The sequence below is a fragment of the Ochotona princeps genome, chromosome 24, assembly GCF_030435755.1.
Source record: "Ochotona princeps isolate mOchPri1 chromosome 24, mOchPri1.hap1, whole genome shotgun sequence".
NCBI lineage: Eukaryota > Metazoa > Chordata > Mammalia > Lagomorpha > Ochotonidae > Ochotona > Ochotona princeps.
The window spans coordinates 24,428,670-24,448,152 of NC_080855.1; the positions used below are offsets into that span (position 1 = coordinate 24,428,670).

Below are 19,483 nucleotides of genomic sequence, written 5' to 3' on the forward strand. Positions count from 1 at the left end.
GGTCTTGACTTCCTTTGCTTTTGGTGATTTTTCTAGGAAGTCTCTGCCTGTGCATATATTTTGTAGAGTACTTCCTATGTTTGGTTCTAGAAGTTTAATGGTTTCTGGGTGTAGGTTTAGATCCTTTTACCCATTTAGATTTGATCTTTGTATATGGTTCTTAGTTCTGCAGGCAAGTAGCCTTTTTTTTTTTTTTTTTTTTTAGGACAGTTTTAGGTTCATAGCAAAATTGAGCTGAATAGTTTCCAGCATTCTATCCCTTGGTGCCATCCCCCAGCAGAAGTCACTTTTAAGGGTTTCCCCCCTTTTTTTGCTTTAATGGAGTCTTTGGGGGAAGGGGAGAAGACACTAAATAAATCAATCCGTTTTTTAAAATCCTTGTAAAAATTATACCTCAGTTGAAAAAAAAATTATACCTCAGTTAGGCACAGGTATAAGTACAAAACTTCATTTCCCAGGGGGTAGCGCGGCACGTCACGGAGGGAGGGGCGCGCATGCGTAGCGAGGCCCACCGCGCTCCGCTCGGCTCATAAAAAGGAAAAAAAAGCGTGTGCGATTCCCGACGTGCCGCGAACCTTCGAACGCTGGTGCGTTAGCATCCGTACACCCGGGGACAGCGCTCGCGGGCCCGCGCCTGGCCCTGCCGTTGCTACTCCCAGCGCGCCGTGATCTTTTCGCCAGAGACTCGGTAGGCGGGCACGAGTCAAGGCCTGCGGCCGCCGGACCCGCGTGAGAACCGGAACCCGAGCGGCCCCGACCCGGCCCGCGAGGGACGCCGCACACGCGCGCTGGGTGGGAGGGGCGGGGCGGGGGGTGGGGGCGGCTGGCCCGGGGTCTGCGCGTGCGCCCTACGGTCCGGGGCGCAGGTGCGCGGGGAGACCGCCCCCCTGGGGTCCTCGGCTTGCAGTGAGGATGCGCCCGAACTACATCATCTTGTATTATTTGCTCCAAAAAAAAAAGAGTACCAGCGTCAGGAGGGCCACACTCTCAATCATCCTCCAGACACCTGCTCGGTCGGACCGACTCTTTTCTCCGTCCCTGGCCTCTCCCGTTTGACACTTCGAATGCCATCTCTTGGCCTGCCGGCCCTCAGATGTCTGTATTCATCCCTTTATTTTGTCTGGAACGCTAGATGCTTACCTTCAGCTCTGGCTGGAGTGTGGTTGCCGCCTTTGGAATGTCTAATCGGCCTCCCAGCGTGTCCAGAACTAATTCTGCGTTTCGGCCTTGGTACCTTCCCTACTCTTGCCCGCTCCTCCAGCCTGTGGGGCCGAAGCGACTTCTGCTTGCCTGCTGCCCTCCTGGTTCATGCCGCTCTTAGCAGGTGTATTTATCTGTGAGGGTCTGGGGAGGCAGCTGTAGTCATTCCCATGCCTGGGGAGTCCCTTCTCTCTGGGATTCCTACTCTGTCTGGCATTATTATGTATTATGCCCTCTTGTCTCTTGTAATGCTTACACTACCTACAAATAACTACTTGAAACTGTTTCATGTGGTGTACCTTTTTGGAATGTTCCCTGGGAACAAGGTACAGGGTACCTACTTGGTAAACGTGACTGGTAAATATTACTTGGCAAATAATTTTTAAAAATATTCCTGAGCAAAGGGGAACTATGTAGGTAGAATGTAGACAGTCCCTTTTATATGATGGTTACCTCAGACTGGCAAGAGAAGGTGTGGAATAGACCAGCCTCAGAACTGTTGCAGCATTTCTTAGTTGAAAGACTTTTTTAAAAATATAAGTAATGTTCTCTCTCTTTTTTAAAAAGATTTATTTATTTTTATTAGAAAGGCAGATATACAGAGAGAGACAGAGAGCAAAATCTTCTGTCCGATGATTCACTCCCCAAGTGACCGCAATGGCTGGAGCTGTGCCTCTGAAGCCAGGAGCCAGGAACTTCCAGGTCTCCCATACTGTGCAGGGTCCCAAGGTTTTAGACTGTTCTTGACTGCTTACCCAGGCCACAAGCAGGGAGCTGGATGGGAAGTGGGCCTGCCAGGATTAGAACTGGTCCCCATATGGGATCCTGGCACATTCAAGGCGAGAACTTTAGCTGCTAGGCCATCGTGCTGGACCAGAAAGACTATGTTTTTTAAAAATTTATTTTTATTTGAAAGGCAGATTTACAAAGAGAAGGAGAGATGGAAATATCTCTTCCATCCACCGATTCGCTCCCCACCTGATGGCAACAACTAGAACTAAGCTAATCTGAAGCCAGGAGCCAGGAACAGCTTCTGGATCTCACATGTGGCTGCACAGTCCCAAGGCTTTTTGCCGTCCTCCACTGCTTTCCCAGGCCACAAGCAGAGAGCTGGATGGGAAGTGGAGCAGCCAGAACATAAACCAGTGACCTTATGGGATCCCAGCACTTGGAGGTGGAGGATTAGCCAGCTAATTGAGCCATCGTGCTAGCCACAGGCCTTCCACCTGCTGGTCCCGCATGGATGGCAGGAACCCAAGCCCTTTGAGCCATCTCCTGCTGCCTTCTGCGCCTTAACAGGAAGCTGGAATTGGGAGCACTTCCCGGGCACTATGGCATCTTAACTGTGGTGACAAATGCCCATCCTCACTGTCAAGGTTCTTGAAGGGCCGGCATTGGTGACACACAGAGTAAGTCTACCTCTTGCAACACATACATCCCACATCAATGCCAGTTCAAGTCCCAGCTGCTTCGATTCCATCCAGGGCAGTGTCTAAGTGAGGAGCTGGAACCTCCATGCAGGTTTCCCATGTAGGTGGCTGTGACTGCTGCCTCCCAGGGTCTGCACAAACAGAAAGTAGAAATCAAGAGGTAGAACAGAATCAGACCCAGGTGTTATGATGCAGCCTGTGGCAATGGTAACCCCTTGGCTAAACACCAGCCCAGGCCTCTCTTCCAACTTTGTGGCTTTTTAAAAAAAAAAAAATTGTGTTTTGTTTTTAATTTATTTGAAAAACAGAGCAACAGACAGGCTGACTGACAGCTAGGAATTGAACCTCAGTCCCATACATGAGTGCCAGGGACCCACGTATTGGAACCTTCACTGCTGTGTCTCAGGGTGCACCTGCAATAGGATGCTGGAACTAGGAGTGGAGCTGGGATTCTGACCAGCCGCCTGGTGTGGGCTGCCGGCCTCCAGTGCCCACCCCAAGGATTTCTCGTAATTCATTTCCCTTTCTCCTGCAATGAGAAGGGGAACGTGCTTTGAAACTTAACAAGCGTTTTCATCCGAAGTCCTGTTTGAGCTTCCCAGATCACAGCAGGCTGAGCCCCATTGTGCAGATTAGGAAGTGGAGACAAGAGGATGTTAGCAGCAGAGCCAGGGCTGGGCCGCCCTGCCTCGTAGAGGCCCCAGGGAGCATCCCACAGCAGGCTCCGGCTGCCCAGCAGGGAGCTAGCTGTGTTTGGTTCCAAGGACTGCTGCAACAGATTCCCACACTCTTAGACATAGGAACTGATTCTCTCATTGCTCTGGAGGCCAGGGGTCACCTGGGTTGGGGAACCCTGGGGCTTGCTCACAGCTTTCTTTCCTGGCTGGTGGCATGGCTGCCCGCGGTCCTGGACCTGTGCCTGCGTGGTCTCTCCAGCTGCCCATGGTCCCTTGGCCTGGCTTCCCTCTGTGGATCTGTCTCTGCGACTCTTTTCCTTTTCTTGGAAGGACACCAGGCCAGCTGGACTAAGAGCCCACTCCGCTGCAAGTGTGGCATCATCATAATGCCATCTACAGAGTCCCCTGCCCAAAGAATCTCACATGCACCGGTACCAGGGCTCCAGCCCCAGCAACCACTGACTAGGTCTTTTCTGCTCTGCCCCACAGACGTCCTGCTGTGCCATGGCCCTCGTGTCTGCCGACTCCCGCATTGCAGAGCTGCTCACTGAGCTCCATCAGCTCATCAAGCAGACACAGGTGGGAGCACACCCTGCCCTCCACGGCCGGGGCGCTGGGTGGGTGGGGATGGTGAGGATTGCAGGATTGCATGCTGGACGAGGCAGGCATGGTGCCGTTTTTGCTGGGTTTTCTCAGTGTGTGAGGTTTTATTCCTGTTTGACAGCTGTGTTGAGAGGCAAGACACAGACCATCAAATGCGCCCATGTACAGCACAATTCGATAATGTTTAGGGTATTGAGAACTGTGCAGCCATCACCACTATCAATTTCAGAACTTTCTTTCTCTTTCTCTTTTTTTTAGATATATTTTATTGGAAAGGCACATTTACAGAGGGAAAGAGTTAACAGATACAAAGATCTTCCATCTGCTGGTTCACTCCCCAAATGTCTGCAACAGCTGGAGCTGAGCCAATCCAAAATCAGGAGCCAGGAGCTTCTTCCAGGTCCCCTACATGGGTGCTGGGCCATCCTCTACTACTTTCCTGGATGCTTTAGCAGGGAGCTGGAACAGAAGTGGAGCAGCCAGAACTTGAACCAGAACCCATATGGGATGCTGGCACTGTAGGTGGCAACTGTACCCTCTGCACCACAGCATTGGCCCCCAGGATGTTTTTATCACCCAGCAAAAATGTCCTGTGTCCGTTAGCAGTGATGTTACAAGTAAACAAAGGTACTCAAGGTACTCCTCCCAGAAAAGCCACTCTGAGGGTTATCTCCCTCAAAAGTTATCTCCTGTGAGCTGGTCACCGGTCAAAGCTTGTTTTCACAGTGTGTAGGGTTTAGACGAGCCTGGCCTGCTGAGTTAATCCTTTGCTGCTACCCTCTAGCCTCTGAGCTAGGGGAAAACTCTTACAACACAAAGGTCGTGTTTATCTAACTGTGTGCATTGACGATAGCATTTATGTAACACGTGTATGGTAGCAGTGAGAACTTGCCCTAACATTTGCAGGGAGCCTTGTGGGGGGAGGGGAGAAGGCAGGGATAGACCAAAACAGGGGACCAGCCCTCTGAGGCCACGACAGGCATGTCTGAGCTTTTCTGTTCCCATGTGGTTGTGTGTTTCCTCCCCTGAGCTACCATTATTTGTGCCTTCAGCTAAACTTGCATGGAAATGAGCTGGTGCTAAGTCCAGTTCTTCCTCATTTCCCTTGGGATCAGGATGTGAGGATCGTGGCTGTTAGTACCACTCCTGTACAGAAGGTAGTGTTGTGTAGCAGTGTGGCCACTGTGGAGGCCAGGGTTGTCAGGCAGCAGCTGGGAATGCATTACAGCGGAGGGGGGGGGCGGGGGCTGGCTAGTCCAAAGCCGCTGGCCTCCATGTGCTATCCTAGAGCAGGGCCCATCACCCTCCCGCTGGCAGACCCTTGGCTGGCCTGAGCTCATTCCCAGCACCTCAAGCTACAATTCCTTTGGTCAGTGGCAGCCGTGGTACGTGGCAAGTGCCTCCCTAGGTTTAAGGTGTGAGGGAATCTCATAGGCACCATCCTGGTGGTTGGGGGGGAAACGATTTGCAGCTGACGGAGCCTGAGCTGTTGCCCATGTGCCAACAGCCAAGAGGCCCCATCACGTGGGTGTAGCTCCCTCCCTGGCCCAGCCCCCGACTCCCACGGGACTTGGAAGTTCCAGGCATTATTTATTGAATCTCTCATCTGGCTCCTGCTCCCTCCTGTCGTACTGGAAGGGGACTTCCGTGTCTCCGCTGCTTCCTGTCACACGGCTGCCGTCCCACCACCAACCCCACCATGTGTCCTTTGCCATGTGGACCAACACCACAAGGGCTTCAGCCTTACTGCCGGGGTGCCCATATTGTTCACTCCTGTGTGCATGTGCTGGCTATCATATACCCAGCCTTGCTGCTGGGAACCCAACCTGTGGGGTCCCCCAGATTGGGGTTAGAAGAGAAGCCATGTCCCCTGCATGCGATTGAACCTGAGTGTGTGAGGGGTGGGGGGCTCTCCCAGCCTGTCATGTCTCAGAGCTGGCTGGTCTCCCAGGGAATCTGCACCTGCCATGTGCTGCCCACTGCTTGAAGCCTCCCCAAATCCATCTCTTCCCTATTTTTATTACCTTTTCACTCACAAATACAAGGGGCCTGTAGCATGTCGCCTCAGGCCAGGCACCCCACTGTGTTCTGTCAATCACACACAGTGACCAGCCTGCAGGCAGGCAGCTGTCCTCTGCCCAGTCCTGTGGCCTGATGGGCAGTATTCCCTAGAGATTCCCTCTACTGTGATGGCTTTTGAGGGAGATGTAGTCTGAAGTCGGAAGGCAGCAGCAGGGACACACCCCAGGTTGAGTGCACACACTCCTGAAAGGCTCTAAGCACAGCCATTCTGGAAATGGCAAGAGAAGAAAGTGAAGAGACCCAGGATTTCCAGGGTCTTGGGGTGCAGGGATGGGAGATGCAGGTGAGCACTGAGAAGTTTAGGGAGGCAGAACTGCAGGACATGGCGCTGGGGCAGTGGGGGCGTGTGACTGTGTTGTACAGAGCATCCAGCACGGCGTGAGCCCTGATGTGCGCCATGGGCCTGAGTGAGTCATCACCCGTGGCACCGAGTGCCCCGCACCAGCACAGCATGTCAGCAGTGGGGAGACACGGCTCGGGGGGAGCAGGTGCATTAAGACTCTGAACTCTGCTCCATTTCTGTAAACCTAAAACAGCCCTAAAAAATCACTTGTTAGCAAAATCCATTTTACAACAGAGAAGAAAAGTGTTCTTGGCCTGTGACCAGGCTCCGCGTAGGCACCAACAGCTGTTCCAGTTTGTCATCACCCCACGCGACCAGTGTGTCTGTGTGGGAGCAGGAGTGGTATCGGCAGATGTAAGGCTTTGCCCTGCCAGGCATCAGGGGCAGCCGAGCCCAGCAGGATGGGGGACCCTGTCACAGCCCAGCAGGGAGCCCTAGTCATAGTGTTAGGACAGTGCTGGCTGTCCCCTCTGGGGAAGCCACCTGTTCATCCCTTTACCTCAGTGAGAATTTTATTTTAAGGGATTTTTAAAATGTTTATTTATCTTTATTAATTTAAAAGGCAGAGGAACAGACTGACCCTCTATCCTCTGATTCACTCCCCTGGTGCCTGCAATAGCCGAGGCGGGGCCAGGCTGAAGCCAGGAACTGGGACCTCCATCCAGGTCTCCCGTGTAGGCACTAGGGAACCAAGCCCTTGAGCCACCCCTGCTGCCTCCCTGGGTGTGCACCGGCAGGCAGAAGGCTAGATGGGAGGCAGAGGTGGGACTGGTACCCAGGCACCCAGATAAAGGGTGCAGGTGTTCCAAGTGGCAGCTTAGCTCACTGGGCAATAGCACCCACCCACTCTGGGCTCTTTGTCTCTCTTCCCAATCATCTCTGGTTTTTAGCCAGACGTTTCTGCCCTCAGAAGGCATGTTAGGTTCAGCTACTGTGTGGCCAGGATTGACTGGGGCCTTCTCTCCCTGGTCCCGTTCCTGTAGGGTAGGGCTGCAAAGAGGAGGCTTGTGGGCTCTCTGAGCCTCTAGATCACACAGCTGCATGTGCACTCTGCACCCCACTTTGCCAGATGGGGTAGGGCACTCAGCAGTTCTCTCATAAAAGCTGTGCCATGCAGTTGCACGTTCTTCCCACGGCATAACTCTGCTTCCCACAGCTGCAGGAGCAGCCCTCAACCCAGGACCACAGGTGGGGGATGACAACTTTTCCCCAGATGAATTGGTCCACCTGGATCCCCCTCCCCCCGCATCCTGTTCCGGTGCTACTACAGCCTCTTTCTGGGAGTTGTATGGTGAGCTGCAGAAATAGGAAGTACGAGTTCTTCAAGTTTGTTTTTCTTTTTCCAGATCAATTAAGGGGTGGGAGTTTGGCATAACAATTTGCACGCCACTTGGGACAGCTGTCTTCCAAATCAGAGTGCCTAGGGCTGAGTCTTGGCTCTACTTCCAGTGCCAGCTCCCAGTGAGTGGGCACCCTGGGAGGCAGCGGTGATGGTGCAAGTGCTGGGGTCTCTGTCACCCACGTGGTCCTGGTTCCTAGCTTCAGCCCAGCGCAACCCTGCCTGCAGATCGACAGAAGGAAGGTCTTTCTGTTTCTCTCTCTCTTCCTAAAATAATAATGATTTTTTTGAAGAAATAGAAACATTAGGGCCAGTTTCATGGTATATCAGGTTAAGCCACTGCCTGCAATGCCAGCATCTCATATGGGCACTGTTTCAAGTCCCAGCTGCTCCACTTCCCATGCACTCCCCTGCTGATGCACCAGGGAAGGCAGAGGAGGGCAGCCCGGGTGCATGGGCCCCTGCCACCCATGCAGGAGACCCAGATGTGCTTCCTGCCTTCAGTGTGGCCTAGCTCTTTGGGGATTTGGCTTAGCAATTTGGGAAGTGAGCAGTAGTTGGAAGATCCCTCTCTCTATAATTCTACTTCCAAATAAATGTTTTTTTAAAGCAGGGTGGGAGGGGAGTAACTGGGCCCCTTGGAAATCATCTTGGGATGAGTTTGTGAGTTTTGGGAAAGACGTCTGTGGACGGGGAGTGTGTCAGATCTCTTTTTGATCCAGGAGCGTCAGTAGAGCTGGAAGCCATGACATCACTGTAATTGCTTTTGTGTTTGTTGGGGGCAAGGGAGGATCATATTGTGGGTTTGGATTTAGAAGGCAGGAGCTGGGGTGCAGGTGCCCAGCGGGTGGCAGCCGGCCCATGCCCTGTCACCCTGTCTGCACAGGAAGAGCGCTCAAGGAGCGAGCACAACTTGGTGAACATCCAGAAGACGCACGAGCGGATGCAGACGGAGAACAAGAGTGAGTCCTGGGCATGGGGTGTCGGGCGCGGGGCATGTGGAAACCCGGAGCGTGGCTGCCCCTGATGGAGAAGGGACTTCTGCATGTTCCTCAGAGAATTTCTGCCCCCTCCACTCAGGGGCGGGAGCTCAGGGAGGTATGGCTGTAGCCCAGCAAGCTGGCCCCAAGAACACAGGCACCCATCATGTCCAGGGGTGTCCCCTCAGGGGGCCCCCTGACCCAGAGCAGCTTAACGAGTTGCCTGGATTTAACACACACGTTTCCCAGTATGAGAGAGTGTCACAGTTCTCCCCTAGATAAGATGGTGGCCTCTGACTCTGTGAAAGTATGGACATGAACAAGGGCACTTCTAGGCTGGTGGCACTGTTTCAGGGCGCAGCCTCTCTGAGCACTCCAGGTCTGCTTGTGCCAGCCCAGTGGCAGCACCCAGCCCTCACCCATGCCCCCTCCTCCTGCCTATGCTTACAGTTTCTCCCTATTACCGGACCAAGCTACGGGGCCTCTACACAACCGCCAAGGCTGACGCGGAGGCTGAATGCAAGTGAGTGCTGCCCGGTGACCTGCTGGGCTCCCTCCCTGGGGCGCCCCCCAGCCTGCTGTCTGCCCCCTTATCCTGCAGCTGCGTCATGTGTGAGCACCCAGGGTTGCTGCCGACGCAGCAGTTGGTTCCAGGGTCAGCTACCCGTGGTTACAGAGGCACAGTGACCAGCTCCAGGGTCCTAAGCCCTGACAGGATGGAGCAGGTGCCAGGCCTGGTGGTCCACCTTCCTCATTCCTGCCCTGCCCCATGTGAGGGGACAGCATGTGGTCAGCAGTGCTCGCTCCCACATGCCCTTGCTGGGCTGGGGCAGGGGGCTTTGCCGTCCTCCTTTCTGTATGTGCCTCCTCCCATGCTCCCCGCAGCCTGGGGAGGTTGTGTCATTGCCCTGTTCAGAGGCCCAGAAGGGTTCCATCATTGGCCTGGAGCCACACAGCTAGTAAGTGGGGAAGTGCAAGGGTTGTTGTTGTTGTTCGTTTGTTTTTTGTTATTTAAGATCTACTTACTTCTATTAGGAAGGCAGGTTTACAGAGACAGAAGGGGAGACAGAGATCTTTCATCCTCCGGTTGACACCCCAAATGGCCGCAATGGCCGGAGCTGAGCTGGGCCAAGGCCAGGAGTCAGGAGCGTCCTCCAGGTCTCCCACCTGGCTGCAGGGATCTGCAGACTTGAACCATCATTCACTGCTTTCCCAGGCCATGAGCAGGGAGCTGGATCACAAATAGAGCAACTGGGACTTGAACCAGTATCCATATGGGATGCCGACAACACAGGTGCAGGCTTAGCCTGCTGTCACATGGTGCTGGTAACTCTGGAAGCTCAATTTTAGTATATGTGCTGCCGAAGCGAGCACTGGAAGATCAATTTTAAACCCGAAGGAGGAAGCTTCACAGGACCTTTCCGCTGCACACGTTTTTAGGTTTTTGTTGGAATTAGGCCACTTATCATGTGTTAATGAGTTATGGTTTTTACCCTGTCAGTTCTGTTGTGTGGGGTTTTCTCACGATGCTGGTTGTTACTCAAGCAGTTGATTTCATGTCACTGTGCCCACGCCTCAAGGGCCCAGTGAGGGTGGCAGCAAGAATTGACACTCTTGGCATTTCCCAGAGTTTCAGGCACTTGCCTGGGCCCTGTCCTATGTCGCTGGCAGTCTGCCAGCCTGCTGGCCTCCTCTCGCCTAGTATGGTCCCTGAGGCTGGTGCTGGCTGTATGAAGATGAGGAAGTTCGAGCCTGCGTGGGCAGTCAGAAAGGAGAGATGCCCTGCCAGCCAGCCAGCCAGCACAGCTACTGGATGGAGGAGATGCTGAGCCTGGCACCGATAGGTGCCTGTGTGCACAGAGCCCTGCCAGAGGGTGGCGGGGGGGCAGGACACCAAGAGCCTCCCATACCCTGTGCTTCATCCTGGAGGAAGCAGTGAGGACCTGAAGCAGGAAGGAAGACATAGGGTATCATGGAGGAGTGGTGGGGGATCCAGGCCCATGGGTCAGTTGGGCCAGCGGCAGAGATGGGGAAAATGGCCACAGTGCTGGCCGTGGACACGGGGGCCGGGGCGACTCCCTCTAGCAGGTGGGGTGCAGCAAAGAGAGAAGGCATTCTGCCTGGAGCCAGCCTCCTCCTTGGGGTGCCCAGCATGGCTCTCATGCATTTGTCTTGATCTGTCAGGCCCTTCCCCGCTCCTCACCTGGCCTGGCAGTGGCTTGTGGGAGTTGTGATGACTCATACTTAGTTTGGGAGTGGAGAGCAGCCCATCCTTTGCCAGCCTGCCAGCAGGCAGAGTGAGGTGGGGAAGCAGCTGGTGTGGTCGCCTCTGGCATTGACTTACACTTCACATTGACTAGCTTGGTTCGTAAGGGCGGGGCCCCTCCTCCTCTGTTATCCCACTGCCGGGTGTCATATGTTTCACTTCTCCAGGTTTGCAAAGTGCCTACGGCCTCCAAATGAACCCTGAGGTTTTTCAATACCCCACTGGGAGAGGGAGGGTGGGCCACCGCCCCTGCTGCTGTGTCCTTTCCCTAGCACGCTGGCTTCAAGACCCACAGAAAAAGGAAGAGGTGCCCAGAGCCCCGCCTTGGGAGCTGAAATGTTAGGCCTTTTACCTGTGGGTGCCACGGTGGTCTCCCTTACAGAATGTGGCGGGTACCTTGTGTCCTCATTTTAACAGGTGTCCTAAGGAAAACAAAACAGAAAAGCCTTGGGGAGTGACAGGTAGGCCGACACTTGGAATGCCCACATCCCATATCAGAGCTCTTGCCACGAGTCCTGGGCCCTCTGCTTCCAGCCCCCACGCCCTGCCATGGACCTGGGAAATGGCAGCTGAATTTTTACATGCTTGGATGCCCAGCAGCAGGGGTCCGAGGGAGCCCAGATCATAATCCTCGCTTTCCGTGTGCACGTGCAGGGCAGGTCCATGTTTCCCAGTGGGAACAAGCCATGCCCTGATGGTAGCTGCACAGGCATTTGTCAAGCTACAGCCCTGTCGTGGCACCAGGACCAGGACCAGGAACAGCGTCTTCAGGGCTGCTGTGACTCCAGACAGTGGAGACCAGCTTTCAAAGTCCCTCAGCATCTCAAAGGTCCCCCAAACAACTCGGCCACTGCAGAGCGGGGTGCCATTCAGCTGGCCAAGTGCTTGAGGCCAAGGGAGTACCCAGGGGCCAGGGTCAGGTGCCAGGATCTGCAGTGTGGATGGCTGCCCTGCTCTCGCTCTGTCCTTGCCCCGTGGCCACCTCCCTGCCTGCAGCCCCGGTCGAGCACCATCAGGAAGCCAGCAGTGCTGCTGCCTGCTCCTCCTCATCCACACGGGCACAGAAGAGACCAGTGGGGTGGGATGGGGATGGGGGGAGCAGCTTCGCCCTCCCAGCACCAGTGAGAGCCCAGAGGGATTTTTTTTAAACCTTTGTACTTCTCTAAAGGTCACCCTGATCAAATACTAGTGCTGTGAGTTGGTGTGCTGCTGGATTAAAGAGCCCACCCCAGATGTCGCCCCACCCCAGCGACAGTGAAGAGCCAGCCAGGGCTTGGGCTGTGCTGCACACTGAGGTGCATCAGCTGGACCTTTGTCCTTCTTTGTACCGGCACAGCAGCAGGCCTCTTGGGGGTACCTCCCGTCGAGGGCCGGAAGTGGGGACCCGAGCATGGCTGGGCATCCTTCTAGGTGACCGGATGCCTTTATGGCTGAGAGAGAGGGTCACTTCCCTAAAACGGCTGCTGTTGAAATGGTCAGCAAGCTTGAGAACAGCGAGTCTGCAGGCCGTGCGGTGGGACTGCAGCAGTTCGGGCAGCGGACCTTGGCCCTGCTAGAGATTCCCTGAGCAGAGGAAGGCTCTGACAAGTCCTGCAGGGCCTCTCACAGAAACGCTTCCCTGCGGCACACTGGCTGTCCAGGCTGGCTGTCTGGAGTGAGCTTAGGTGTTACTGATTTAACTGTGGATGTTGAAATTATTTCAGATTTAGATAAAAGTAATTTTTACAAAATTTTATAACTGCTTTTTTTATTTGAAAGGCAGAGAGAAGGGGGGGGGGGGAAAGACCAATTTCCCATCCACTTATTCACTTGCCAAAAGTGTTTACAACAGGGGTCGATACTGTGGCTCAACAGGCTAATCTTCCACCTTCAAGTGCCAGCATCCCATTGGGTACCAGTTCCTGTCTGAGCTGTTACACTTCCCATTCAGGTCCTTGCTTGTAGCTTGGGAAAGAAGCAGAGAAGAGCCTAAGTGCTTGGGACCCTGTACCTGTGTGGGAGATGTGGAGGAGGCTCCTAGTTCCTGGCTTCAGATCAGCTCAGCTCTGGCCATTGTACCATTTGGGGGGTGAGCCAGCAGATGGAAAATCTTTGTCTCTCTCCTCTATAAATCTACCTTTCAAGTAAAAAAAATAAAGAAATCTTTGAAACAAAAAACCAAAAATTGTCCGCAGCAGCCAGGGCTGGTCCAGGCCAAAGTCAGGGGCTGGTAACTTAATCCAGGTCTCCCACGTGAGTGGCAGGGACCCAACCACTTGAGGTGTCACTGCTGCCTCACAGGCTGTGTGTTAGCAGGAAGCTGGTGTCAGTGGAATGGGACTCCAGACACCCCAGGACGCAGGTATCCCAAGTGGTGGCTTAACTGCCATGCCCAATAGCTGCCCTCACGTTTGCTTATCCTTTGTTCTATGCACATACAATATTCTTCTGAATCATTTAAGTTCCAGACATAATGTCACTTGATCTCAAATTCTTTAGTCAGTACTTACTCAAAAATATATAACCACGGTTCAGTCTTTACTATAATAGTGGATGACAAAAGTTGAGTAAGATATGCTCTTAATAGTTTTCTGTCTTGACTTAAAAAACATTTTTTAAATTTACTTGAAAGGCAAAGTGGAAGATCTTCCACCTGCTGGATGAGCCAGACCCAAACCAGGAGCCAGGAGCTCCATCTAGGTCTGCCTCATGGGTGGCAGAAGGCCAAGTACTTGGACCTGCTGCCACCCAGGTGTATCAGCAGGGAGCTGGATGGGAAGCTGAGCAGCCAAGATATACTTCAGTATGGGGTCTGGGTGCCGTAGCAGTCTTACCCCACTTGGCCCCAGCTCCTGCCCCTGTGTTTGCAGCACAGTAGGCGTTTGCACCAGCATCTCCATCCCCTCTCTCCTGCACACAAATGCATTGTGCTGCACCAGGTTATTATGGCATCACTGTGTGGAAGGAGCCTTCAGCTGCGTTTGAAAGCCCCTGGCCACTTATGCTCCTGGCTGGTAGAAGCCTCGTGGTATGGAGCAAGAGGGCAGTGAGGGTAGTGAGGGCATGTGGTTCTCAGTGGATGTGCTGGCATGAGGAACCCTGCCTGCTGTCACCAGGCTGCACCTCAGCCAGACTTCTTCCTCCCTCTCCTGCCCCCAGCATCCTCCGGAAAGCCCTAGATAAGATCGCCGAGATCAAGTCTCTGTTGGAAGAGAGGCGGATTGGTGAGTGGGAGAGGCCACGGGCTGCCTTGGGCTATTTGACTGGCAGGGAGACTCAGAGAGCAGCAGACACGGGTCGTGGGGGTGCCTGTGCCCGCAGCCTGGTCAAGTCCCTGTCAGGAGCGTCCAACAGAGACAGGGCTGGGCAGGGAACAGCAACCACTGTCAGGGCTTGAGAAGGGCTTGCTGGGTCCTCCTCCATGGATCAAGGTCATCTTCCTGCTCCTGGCATTTCTTCCCTGCCTTAGGTCTGCAGCCCACTATTTCCCTGCCCTGCTCGCTGCCCACTCCCGTGCCTCGCACGGAGAGAACCTGGCAGGCTGGGCAGAGCCACACCTGTGTGGAGTTGGTCCCATGGGCTCCAAGCCCCAGCACCCTTCTGGCTCCTCCCTCTTCCTTCTCTTCTTCCTCTTCGTTTTCTGGAATATGGCTGGGTCATGTTTGTAATTAGCGGGAGGCCACACTGTTTTATAACTACTACTTGAATTACGACATCTGTTACGAGCACAGCACAGTGAAGTATTCACACAACTGAACACTTGTGTCATCAGCACCCCGTCGGGACACAGGTCATTGCCCACACCTGCTGCCCCTTCCATAACCTTCCCGATGCCCCACCCCTATGGGGAGGCATGTCCTGATGCTGCAGTGGTTTTGAACTGTGGGCCACCAGCAGGAGGGGCTGGGTTCCTGCTCAGGCGCTGTTCCTCCAGCTGGGCTCCCTTCCTTCCCACAGCGGCCAAGATTGCGGGCCTGTACAGTGACTCAGAGCCCCCCAGGAAGACCATGCGCAGAGGCGTGCTGATGACCCTGCTCCAGCAGTCAGCCATGACGCTGCCCCTGTGGATCGGGAAGCCTGGTGACAAGTGAGGGCGGGCGCTGGCTCTGAGGGCCAGGTGGTGCAGGGTTGCACAGACTGACTATTGCATTCTGCACACACGCAGGCCCCCGCCCCTATGCGGGGCCATTCCGGCCTCCGGGGACTATGTGGCCAAGCCTGGAGATAAGGTGGCTGCGCGGGTCAAAGCCGTGGACGGCGATGAGCAGTGGATCCTGGCTGAGGTCGTCAGTTACAGCCATGCCACTAACAAGTGAGTGGGCACCAGCCAGGGGCCCGTTGTTGTGTCTGCACAGTGCAAGAAAACACTTCCCCCAGCAGGTGACGTGGGCAGCACTGGCTGCTTCCAGCAGTTGTCCTCCATTCTTCTGCAGGTACGAGGTAGACGACATTGATGAAGAAGGCAAGGAGTGAGTGTCGGGCCAGGGAGGGCAATGCAGGCCCTGTGAGGGGTGGGACAGCCAAGCCTCTGGGAAGGAGTGGCCCCTCCAGGCCTGAAGCCAACACCTCCGCTACCCGGGGGGCCCTCATTCCAGGAGACACACCCTGAGCAGGCGGCGAATCATCCCGCTGCCCCAGTGGAAGGCCAACCCTGAGACGGACCCCGAAGCCTTGTTCCAGAAGGAGCAGCTTGTGCTGGCCCTTTATCCCCAGACCACCTGCTTCTACCGTGCCCTGATCCACACGCCCCCACAGCGGGTAAGGGGAGCCCCACGAAGAGGCTATCAGGGTGGCAGGACCCCCAGCCCACCCACTTTGCTGCTCCTCTTGTGGGCTCCAAGACACCTGGCAGCTACACCCTTCCCCAGTCCATCCCCGCCCCCCAATCCTGCAGGGCCTTGGCCAACACTGTCACACTGTACCTGGTCACAGGTCACCTGAAAGCAGCCTCACGGCTCCCCACTTCCTCCAGGCTCCCTACTAGGTCCCCAGGAGGAACCACAAGTGGCCGCATGCCTTCTGTTGTGGCTCACCTATGTGGGGAGTGAGTTTCCCCTCTGCCCTAACTCTTGACCCCTTGCCCACGCCCCGAGATGCTGAGGGGAAGTTCTGAGGCACCAAGGGCCAGGCAGGCACTGGGCCACCTGAGCCAGAGTGGAAGGTGAGGGTGGGAGAGGCCAGGCTCTGGGGCCCTGGGCAGACCAGCCTGGCCCTGAGTGAGTGTCCGGCCCCTCCTGTGTGCTCAGCCACAGGACGACTACTCGGTCCTGTTTGAAGACACCTCCTACGCAGATGGCTACTCCCCTCCGCTCAACGTGGCCCAGAGGTACGTGGTGGCCTGTAAGGAGCCCAAGAAAAAGTGACGCTGCGGCAGACCCACCCGGTGCAGCCGCCCTCCCTGGGGAAGCTACCGTGGATGTTCTGTGACCCAATAAACCTTCCCCAGTGCATGTCTTGGCCCTGACTGCCCTGAGCGCCGCAGCCCTTGCCCTCCTCACTCAGTGGCCTGGGTTTGCATGTGGCTCATCAGACACCCCATGTGGATAGAATCCTATTTTATTGTCCAGCCCATGGGCTTGGATTGTCTTGGAGGCCCCCTCCTTGCAACTGTGCGCACAGCCCTCACAGCTCTGAGCAGAAGGGGAGGTCACAGTCAGCCATCTTGTGGGCGTAGTGGGCCTCGAAGTGCTCGCTTTGGGCCACAGTGAAGGTGGTCTTCCAGTCCCCCGCCACACCTGGTAGGGAGAGGTGGGAGCTGCAGGCCCAGCTTGCTGCCGCTGCACCCCCACCCCCCCAACCAGCCGCCCCTCGGGCCTGACCTTTCCTCATGAAGGGGGAGACGCTGTGGTCCATGATGCTGGAGGGCAGCGTGCTGTAGTTGGTCATGGGGTTGGCCTTCATCTCCTTGAAGGATGTGCACTTGACGATGTGGTCCACAGCCTCCTCTGGCAGGGAGCGCCCCACAAACTCCAGGATCTTCCTGATCTCCTTGGGGTTCTAGAGCAGCAGGAGTGGGGGCTTGGGAGAGGGGTCTGGCCAGTTGGCTGAGGCACCCGGGATTGAGCTCTGGCTGCCCTGGGAGCCCTGGGCAGGAGACGGGGATGGCCTGGCACACAGGGGCAGTAGGCTGCTGGTGGGTGAGGGCACAGAGCCAGCACTGGCCGCAGGGTGGGGGGCGGTGCAGCAGCAGGTTTCTTACCTTTTTCACGTCCTCATAGAAGAGGTAGAGCAAAGGGTGGGTGTGGTGCAGCTCCCACCACTCCCACACGTGCTGGTACCAGGAGCCATAGGACACTGGAATGGGCACGGTTTCCACTAAGTTTCCACTGAATTTCCACTGCCCTCTCCTCCACCCTACCCTTTGTCCTCTCCTCAGAGCCAGGCCCACCATCCCCAGACATGAACTTCTCCAGGAAGTTGTCCCAGGTTCCGGGATGAGGGTGCACTTTGGCCATATTATAAAAGTTGTAGTAGGAGACAGCCACATCCTTTGTGTTATGTGCGAGGTAAGGAGAGGGGAAGGGGTGTACAGGGACAGCCTGCACTTGCAGCATACCCTGCCCACAGCCCCGAGCAGCAGCCGCCTCAGCATGGAAGGGCAGGAAACAGACCGAGAGGCAGGTTGCTAGAGAGGTGTGATGTGCCCATGGCCTGGCTGGTCTCCACGCTGTTTTATGTCACATGCAGTCCCCACCTGGACATCTCAGCCAGACTCCGATGCAGCCTGCTGAGTCCTTGCCAGGTCCTCATCCACAGGTAGCAGGACAGCACTGCCTGTCGTCTGGGCTAGCCCAGTGGCCTCACCTTGACCTTCTGATCCAGCAGAGTCTGGGGGAGCAGGGCCAGTGGCAGGTGCGTCTTGAGGATCCGTGGGGCCGGGGTTTCTTTGAGAGTCTCCATACCTGGGCCACAAACAGAGGAATGTCAAGTGCCCGCAGCCTTCCTGCCTCTCCCCTTCCCTCTGCCCCATCACACACCTGAGGGGGTCCCGGGGGCTTTGAATTCTAAGAAGGGCACCCGGATGTAGATGAGGGCCCGGGAACACTTCTGCTGGTCACCGCCCTGGTAGATCATGTCCAGCTCACCCAGGTGGTGCCTACAGAGGACAGGCAGAGGTGAGCTCCTTGGCCAGGCCAGCAGGAGAGGGCAGCAAAGCCGCCCGCCTTACCCACCGGACTTGGGGTAGGTGCTGATGAGCAGGTCGTCCGGCTAGGCCTCAAAGCTCTGCAGTGGCCCCATCGCCTCTGCAAAGTACTTGATGAGTGGGACCCCTTTCACGTATTCCAGCGGGGGGGCGGGACGTATCCCGGATGAGCTCCATGCTGCCCTGTGGAAGAACAGGGCCTACTCACTCCCTTCAACACCCATGCTGGACCTGTTCCTGCCACAGATGGAGGCTCCCTTTGCCGGGCACTTGGCCTTCCACATCAGCCTTTTGTTTAAAAAGATGACTTATGTGAAAGGTGGAGTGACAGAAAAAGTGGAGAAGACAAAGACCTTCCAAGCCACTGGCACACTCCCCAAATAGCTGCAACAGCCAGGGAGCTGAAGCGGAAGAGGAGGAACTAGGATTCAAACCAGCACTCTGAGATAGGAGGCAGGCGTCCTGAGTGGTGGCTTAACGTACCATGCTATGACACTCATCCCCTACATTTAAAAAAAAAACCAAAAAAAAAGGCTGGGGGAGGATACAGACACAGGATTGCCTGGGAACTGAGGGAGCTCACAGGCAAGTAGGGGGTGGGGTCAGGCTTTGTCAGGCCCAGTTTAGCTCTGGCTCCAGCTCAGCCATACCCATTGAAGCCCTCTTTGGGGTGAGGCTAGGATAACAGCTTTTCTGAGCCCTGGAGGTTTCCCCTGGGCCCTGGAAAGAGCTCTAGGACCTGCTGATCCTAATTCCCTGTTCATCACTTCTGGCTGCTGCTGCCAGTGCACAACCAGGGGGTTCCCTCCCCCCGCCTGACCCCTTCCCGTATAGTCATTCAACTCCCTCGGCCCCTCCACACCCACATTGCAAGCAAGGGTGGCCAGCTGAGCAAGCAAGCGGGGTTTTAGGGGGCCAGAGGTTGGTTGTGTAAGTGAGCAAAAGTGTTGACGCAGTGGAAAAGGAAGGGCAAGCAGGCCCGCTGGACTAGGCCTCTGTAAGATGCGGGTGTCTGCCGAGAGGGCAGGGGCGTTCCAGCTACCAGAGGTGCTGCTGCAGAGCTGCTAAATCACCCCCAGGGAGCTATCCTCACAGCCTGGCAGGGGGAGGATCCAGGATCAGTCAGCCCACCCCGCACCCCCCACTGTCACACTCTCACCTGACCTCTGGATGCTGCCTGAGACACCACCTGTGTGAGGCAACACCTACACTGGGACTCTGCAGGGCTGGCTGGCTGGCGGAGTGCTCAGCTGCCCCATCTGAGGGCTTTATAGAAAGGAAGTGGGAGGGCCCAGGGGCAGCAGGGACTTTGCTGTCCTCCCACAAGGAAAGGGCGGAGCTTGGAGGGGGTGGGTCCCTGTGTTTCCCTTTTCTGAAAAGCCAAAGTGTGGATTCCTTGAAAGTACAAGAAGGTGGGTACGTACCATGCTGGAGTGCCCA

The 19,483-nt window shown here is 55.6% G+C and overlaps 2 protein-coding genes across 3 annotated transcripts; one reads left to right on the top strand and one right to left on the bottom strand.

Annotated features, from left to right (window-relative positions):
* The first annotated feature begins 485 nt into the window (after positions 1 to 485).
* Positions 486 to 16,349, top strand: SGF29 (SAGA complex associated factor 29). Of its 2 annotated transcripts, none has more exons than XM_058680953.1 (10): positions 486 to 688; positions 3,797 to 3,886; positions 8,561 to 8,636; positions 9,105 to 9,177; positions 14,059 to 14,123; positions 14,857 to 14,986; positions 15,065 to 15,211; positions 15,333 to 15,368; positions 15,495 to 15,657; positions 16,146 to 16,349. In XM_058680953.1, the coding sequence occupies exons 2-10, from the start codon at positions 3,812 to 3,814 to the stop codon at positions 16,260 to 16,262; spliced, it is 882 nt and encodes a 293-aa protein (XP_058536936.1). In that variant the 5' UTR covers positions 486 to 688; positions 3,797 to 3,811; the 3' UTR covers positions 16,263 to 16,349. The 2 variants fall into 2 exon arrangements, with proteins under 2 accessions (XP_058536936.1, XP_058536937.1); XM_058680954.1 differs by lacking the exon at positions 486 to 688 and adding an exon at positions 866 to 1,230.
* A 172-nt stretch (positions 16,350 to 16,521) lies between these two features.
* Positions 16,522 to 18,220, bottom strand: LOC101530199 (sulfotransferase 1A1). Its single transcript, XM_004586853.2, is given in 9 exon segments — positions 16,522 to 16,634; positions 16,719 to 16,896; positions 17,099 to 17,193; positions 17,288 to 17,438; positions 17,704 to 17,801; positions 17,877 to 17,981; positions 17,984 to 17,995; positions 18,072 to 18,192; positions 18,194 to 18,220. Coding segments are annotated over 9 exon segments (900 nt in total).
* Between the last annotated feature and the right edge of the window lie 1,263 nt (positions 18,221 to 19,483).